Consider the following 6,975-nt stretch of genomic DNA (forward strand, 5'->3'; position numbering starts at 1 on the left):
AGGTGAAATAAATTATTATAACAATTGAAAATTTATAACGGATGTAATAAAATTCATTTAAATGTCATAACGCTACTTACCTCACGTTACTTTATGTGATTTATTAAAATTCGATTTTTATCATATTTGAAGTTTCCATCTAAGGGTAAGAGGCTCATGAGATATCATTGAGGAGATTCTCCTCGATGCGCTGTAGAAACCTGAGTTTAAATATTTTACTACAGATGTTAACACAGATAAAGAACTAATTTAAAAAACTCACGACTGATATTTTTTTGTGAATTGAATTGAAATTCGTTCAAGTTTATTTACTTGTAATTCGTCTATTCTGTAATAAATTGTTGTTTATCGATTCTTCAACATATATCTTGTGTTCTTCTCTTACTTTGGGAAGATCTTATTGTAAAAAGAAGATATTCTAATTGGCCAAATGAGATACTCAAAAGTTTGGTGTGTAACAGTCCTAAAAAATGTATTCCTCCCGACGTATACCCAAATTCATTACATTTTGGGTGAAAACAAACACAGACAAGCGTACATACATCGCATTAGCAGTCAACGTGCGGCCAAAATAAAATTAGTTGGCTGTACAGTGAATGAGTAAGTCTAATTGTAATTCATATTCCATTTTTTATAATTTTACTTATTCTGTAATTTATAAAATTGTCAATTATTTCATTGAATATGTCACACTTATTCAGTGAACTTAATTAACCACTAACTGCTTTCTTTTTCCCAGTATTTAACTATTTATACTAATTTGTTAGTCGTTTTTGCACGTAACTCTTCTTTAATGCTTCGTTCTTGTTCCGAGCGCGGAACCATCCAAAGTGGTAGTTGCGCAATGTTTTTCATTAATAATTCAAACACTACGCCTCGGACATTTTAACGAAGGAAAATACTGTTTAAAATCACCTCAGGAACCTCCAATTTTCGTGAGCGCAATGTTAGTTTTGGGACACCCTATAAGTACGTTGGTCCTCCTTCTATACGTGGGGTGCACTTGGTAGGGGTTGATTTCTGGAATCGTTCGAGGCATCTGAATAACTTGAGGAACATGAAACCAGGTCCCTGCTGAGGAATGAAGAAAATGTAGACAAGATCTACGTTCGTCGCACAATTTTATTGCCGGAGCGAACTCGCATGGTATGCACTCGAGCGTACACAGTGTATTTTCTTTTTTTTTTCTTCTCTTTATTACAGCTATTCTTCGGTCGGCTACCGACAATTGTACAAACTGTTCGAGCTCTCCTCAATTTCTTTTTTCAGTTATTTTCCTCCTGCTTGCCTCTCGCTTCCTTCAACACAATAAATAAAACGAATTTCGCGCGCGTGTTCTGTGTTACCGTTCACGTAACGACAATATAAAATCGTCCTGCATTAGTAAATAAATTAAGTATAAGAGCGGTATAGAACGGGTGTAGAAGAAGGTATAATCAGGATTTCCCTTTCAGGCGTACTTCGTATTTGATATAACAATAACACACTACCGGTTGCATTTTTCGTGTTCCTTTTATTACGCGTAGTCTACGGATGTTCACCGTCGAAAATCGTTGTAAAAACTCAAAATGGTAAATTTGTTTTCGCGTGTACCTCCGATATACTTCGTATACGTTATGCTGTTCGCATCCTTGTTCGCGTGCACGTTCGAATTCTCCCGTAAACACGTGAACATCCGCAGTCTAATTCTGTGTTTAGGTGTGTAAACGTGTGCTTGCGTACGTGTCTGTGTATCTCGTGTGGATCTGGTCGCACGACGGTGCACACGCGCGTGCACCGACCGCGCGGGTGTCGATGGGTACTGTTCAGTCGCTAGTTCCTACGCCACATTGCACATACATCTAACGTACAAATATAACGACGTGACGATTCGTACGACACTACTTCCTAGAGTCTCTATACAGCGTGACGCTACCCGCCGTTTCAAAGGGGAGTTTCTGTGTTTTTTTTAAATTATTTCTTATTTCTTTTCTTTGGAGCTATTCCTGGAAACTTGGATACTTCTGGTTCCGCGGGAAGAGTTTCAACTTCCCCGCCGGTCAACCCGATTTCTTTTATTCTCGCTGGAAACTCGCATTACAGCAGAGGTCCCTTTCTCTTTTAATTCTTCAGTATAAAAAAAGTTGCTGCTGCTGCTGCTGCTGCTTGGGGGCAGTGGGACTGGAGTACGACGACGGCGTGCAGGTATTAACAATGGGCTAGTTGCCGTTCGTCGAGCGTTGCATTGCTGGAATCACCGCGTCCCGTTCAGTCCCGTAGATCTTACCAGCCTTCTTCGCCATGTTACCAAGCATCTCCATCGAACATTTGTGCGCGGATCTCAACGATTGTGCCCACTCCTTTAAACTAATTTCATCCTAAAAGAGGAAGAAAGAAATGGAATCATGAACACCACTTATCTTATTTTGGTCGTATGTATCTACGTTATTATGAATAGTACTAAAAAACTGTAATTGTGTCTCACTTACAGGATTTGTAAGTACTATCTTCGCGTCTCTCATACGCACTACAATACACTGTTCCCCTTTCACGTGCTGCAGATCCGCACTGACTTCTTCAACCTAGAAACAGATTCATCTGTTTAGAATTGTCTTACGATTATAAAGGAAGGATTTACGATTACAATTTTAGGAAAAATTGAATTCAGTTGCATTCATTTTGTCGCATCCTGTAATATTGATTTACTTAATTATTATACCGACCTGGTCAAGAAAAACCAGTTCAGGCTTCGTGGTAGACTCGGGATGCAATTCTAATCTATTCGGATAGAGTTTCGCGTAACGCGTCTGCCACGCACTCGCAAAGGGACCGCCTAATTTCTTAATGTAACCATGTAAAATGCAGTCCGATCCTGTAACAAATAATATTCGATCAATTTTTTCCAGTAGAAAGCTACTTCTTATGTTTGAGGCCTGTTTACCTTTTTCGTCAGCATCGAAGCCCTGCTTCTGCTTAGCTTTCTTTTTTTTCTCTGTCTACAAGATAAACACATATTTAAGAGAGGAGACATACCTACAAGGGAGAGTCGAATTTTTCGTTCTGTTTAAATCGTTTATCTGAATAGCCAGAATTTAAAAAGAGCATAAAAATGTTTATTCGGAGAACTTCACATCTTTTGTATTATTCATTTTCTTATACAATCATTCAATTAAATTAGCCGTTTGCAAAAAATTTGGCGAGCGGTGGATAATTGTAACATCGCGACCAATAAACACGTCATACTTATCGTGTCACGAATCGTACAATTACTCAGAATCTAAGGAAAGAGTTGTACCTTATCCGTCTCGATATTGATTGTCTCGAACACAGTCTCGGCCACCTCGGCCTGCCATCTCTCCGAGATGGTCAGAGGGAAATCTTTGTACAGATCTTGATCCGCGTCCGTCAGTTTGATGCCCTTGGTGTCCTCCTCGTCAAAGGAGCCGATATCAAAGGCGTCCGCGGCGTTCACTTCGCCGCGCGGCGGTATAAGCGGCGGCGTGTATTTCTGGAGATAAACTTGTTGCCAATCGATACCGCTGAAAAACGGGTGTTCCTTTAACTCGTCTGCGCCCCCGCCGCGACACCCGAGCCTGTTGTTGACGTCTCGCTGCAGAAGACCTTCCAGCAGCGACCGTAACTCCCGCGAGAACGTTTCCGGTAACTCGACGTTCTGGAATTATTTTTACCAGCTTCTTAAGCCTAGATACGCCCAACGTGATCGAGGGAACGACTGAGAGTCCAAGGGAGGGTCTCACCGTGTCTACACGGAAGAACTAAAAATATCTCCCTCTTATTTAAACCAATCTTCACTTAGAACAAAATTACTAATAAAATGTACATGATTATGTATTAAAACCTTGAACACAGAAGAAAAAATAAGCATATGACTTTACTTGATGTAAAAGATTGAGATGAGAATTAAACGTGTGATAATACATGATTAACTTTATGGACATTTCTTGACCAACCCTTGGACGTCCTTCGATTAATTATATTTACCATAATGCAGGAATTTAAAATAAGTATTGAAATGACATACCTTCGTTAACGTCATATGATCTATTTCATGTTTGTCCTTAGTTTTATGTTGCCTAAACGGACTGTGCCCTTTTAATAGTTTATGCAACATGCAACCAAACGAGAACCAATCGGCACTAGAGTCGTAGGTTACTCCTTTCGAGAGAACTTCCGGCGCCATGTACCCGTGCGTTCCTCTACAAAAAAAAAAAACACTTTTCATTATATCATACATCGAGTTATCTTGTAAAAATAAAAATTATCGTGTCATGAAAGTGTCAAAAATTATTCAAGTTTGGAAGATGATTACTCAACAAGTTATTGTAAGACGATGGTTTTTATTTTAAATTATAAATCTTGAAACCTCTATTTCATTTTAGAAGTGTTTAATTTGATCTTACGTGATAGAGAATATTAAAATCTATGGATATGTTTGAAATTAAAAACTTATCAAAGTTTCACAACGTGCAACGAATAATTTTTCTTCAGTGATGTCACTTATGCCAAATGAAAGCTTGATCCTTCGACGTCAATTTAAAAGAAAAATTGAGTCTCTACAATCTTTCCTGTGAAATGAAATCCAGCTCGTTCGCTAACAAGAAATACTCATTACGATGACGACTTTGTATAATGAATGTACTAATTAATTAGCATAACGAAAAATTGTTTTAATAAATCCGTTGCGTAAGAACCAGACACTTTCTAAATTAAAATGAGAATGAATTTGCTATGCTACTTACGCCAGATTATCTCTGTTAGTCTCCTTCTTATGCAAGTTGCAAAGAGGTCAGAGCAGTTCCAATTGTAATGCAAACTGAAGTGGTACTTACACACTCGCGTGTGGTTTCTTCTTCGAGAAATCACAGGCCAGTCCCAGATCCGATATCCTCACGTGGCCGTGTTCGTCGAGGAGGATGTTTGCGGGCTTCAAGTCCCGGTAGACGATGTACCTGCGGTGCATATGCTCCAGCCCAAGTATCACCTCCGCCGCGTAGATTTTCATCTCGCGCTCGTTGAACACTCCGTGCTGACCGAGGTGATAGTGGAGATCGCCGCCGTTCATCAGGTCCAGGATGAAGCACAGTTTATCAGGCGTTTGGAAGGCGTACGTCATACAGACTATGAACGGACAATCCACCTGAAATCGTAGTCATGATTGTAACCTCCCTATTATTTAACGATATTTAATAATTGTCTTGATTTATCACAAAAAATTTTGGAGCATTTATTTTATATCATTCTCAGATTTTTAAGTATTTAAATTATAATTTGGTAATATGCTCCAAAGTTTTAGGAATCATCAATGTTTAATGATTTAGCGTCCTCTGAATGAAAATTTGATACGATTGCTCCGACTGCGTAACGGAAGTAAATGTTTCAATTATGAAAAAATTAATAAGAACGAATGATGTACTTTCTTTTTTATGTTCAGTGGAAAATGCGGTCATATTTATTTGTGCATAAAAATTCAATTTTTAAGAAGGACGTTTTATTAAAAGACGTTAAGTAGTGAAATATGCGAGGAACGTGTACTTTTAATATTTTACTACCAAAGTAGATGTCGAGAGTTTGAACATCTCTCTTTAAAACTTGGAAGAAATTCCGCGAATAGTTAGCGACGCGTGCTCTTCAGCCAACTATCCTTATTAACTTGTTATGTTTCAACGATAAATAATTCTTCAGTAAAATAGAATAATTTAAGAATTGAGAAACATTTAAATCCTACAAGTTATTATTAAGATTTACGAATGAATTCAGAAGTTAATAAAAATATTCGAAGAATCTGCTGTGTTAAAAATAGACTTGGTAGGATTTTGTTAAAATTTGATAAATTGCGAAGCATTTTCCATGGAATTTGATGAACGTGCCAACTATGCCGAATACGTAATTTATCTAAAGTTTTTCTATTGTATTCTTAGGACGTCACACATCCTTGAGTAAAAGCTTACTCCGGTACTGACTGCCGAAAGCATTATCCTCTCGTTGAGCGCTAAAATTTCGCCTTGTTTCATTTTTATTCGCTTCTTGTCGAGGCACTTCATCGCGTACATTTTCCCCGTGTCCGCTTTCCGGCAACCGTACACCTCGCCGAAACCGCCTCTGCCTATTATTCGATGCACACTGAAGTCGTTCATTGTCAACTGGAACAGCAGGGTCCGTGCCAAAAATTTTTAACTTCGAATATCACCGCTACATCACGTTCTTGCTAGACATTCTATTTTTTCACAAGAACAATGTAATTGAAAATAAGCGATATCTCTGTGCAGTTACTCGAAAAATCATGTACATTATTATATATATTTTTATTTAATAAAATAAAGCAAAAAAAGAAATTCCTTTATTGAGACTTGAGTTCACAACTTTAATTGTAAAATTGGTCGTGACATTTCTATTTAATACAACGTACACTACTCCCAGTTAATATGTCATGATTATTCTAATTGCCTTATGCATTACTAAACAGCCAACACGCAGATGACAAATTCCAGTTCTAAATTCCACCCATTCTCATCCGCTTACCTGCATATTTAACTCTAAGTTCTTCCATTGACAAAAACGAGTGTACTTCTCGCTGAAAATACAGAACGATGTTTCTTAGCAATTATTCCGAAGAGACGTAAGGAAAGATGATCACCGATTCGATTTTTCACTTTCCTTTCTCGTTTGGTAAAACACATACCTCTCTAGAAACTTCTTGAACGGCTCGTTCCTTAAGTGATTAAAAATCTCTTCGATATACGGCTGGAAATAATGAATCAGTTTCGAGTTCGACCGAAATTGCGTATACGTTGTTAATTAGATTGGATTAGAGGATTAGACGGGACCAACCTCGAATAGATTAACGGGAACCTCGTTCTTCACGAGGTATCTGTGAACATGGGACACCGCTTCCTCAGAGTATTCCTGAAATAAAATTCGTCATATTATCAAACATGAAAAACTAACATTGTACAAATTTAACAAAGTTGTATAGAA

General features: G+C 38.0%; 1 protein-coding gene across 3 annotated transcripts in view; it reads right to left on the reverse strand.

Annotated features, from left to right (window-relative positions):
• Nucleotides 1-1,104: 1,104 nt before the first annotated feature.
• The window catches only part of Gprk1 (G protein-coupled receptor kinase 1), a 48,342-nt gene continuing 42,471 nt past the window's right edge, over nt 1,105-6,975 (reverse strand). For all 3 annotated transcript variants that reach the window (XM_018019612.2, XM_026810796.1, XM_026810798.1), the window contains 11 exons: nt 6,829-6,903; nt 6,680-6,741; nt 6,520-6,571; nt 5,949-6,140; nt 4,830-5,137; nt 4,022-4,196; nt 3,275-3,652; nt 2,921-2,975; nt 2,703-2,851; nt 2,469-2,561; nt 1,105-2,357 (listed from right to left, as the gene is read on the reverse strand). In XM_018019612.2, the coding sequence (XP_017875101.1) occupies nt 2,199-2,357; nt 2,469-2,561; nt 2,703-2,851; nt 2,921-2,975; nt 3,275-3,652; nt 4,022-4,196; nt 4,830-5,137; nt 5,949-6,140; nt 6,520-6,571; nt 6,680-6,741; nt 6,829-6,903 (1,698 nt within the window). In that variant the 3' untranslated portion in view covers nt 1,105-2,198. The remainder of the gene's footprint in view (nt 2,358-2,468; nt 2,562-2,702; nt 2,852-2,920; nt 2,976-3,274; nt 3,653-4,021; nt 4,197-4,829; nt 5,138-5,948; nt 6,141-6,519; nt 6,572-6,679; nt 6,742-6,828; nt 6,904-6,975) is intronic.

The sequence above is a fragment of the Ceratina calcarata genome, unplaced genomic scaffold, assembly GCF_001652005.2.
Source record: "Ceratina calcarata isolate Rehan_Ccalc_2016 unplaced genomic scaffold, ASM165200v1 scaffold110.2, whole genome shotgun sequence".
NCBI lineage: Eukaryota > Metazoa > Arthropoda > Insecta > Hymenoptera > Apidae > Ceratina > Ceratina calcarata.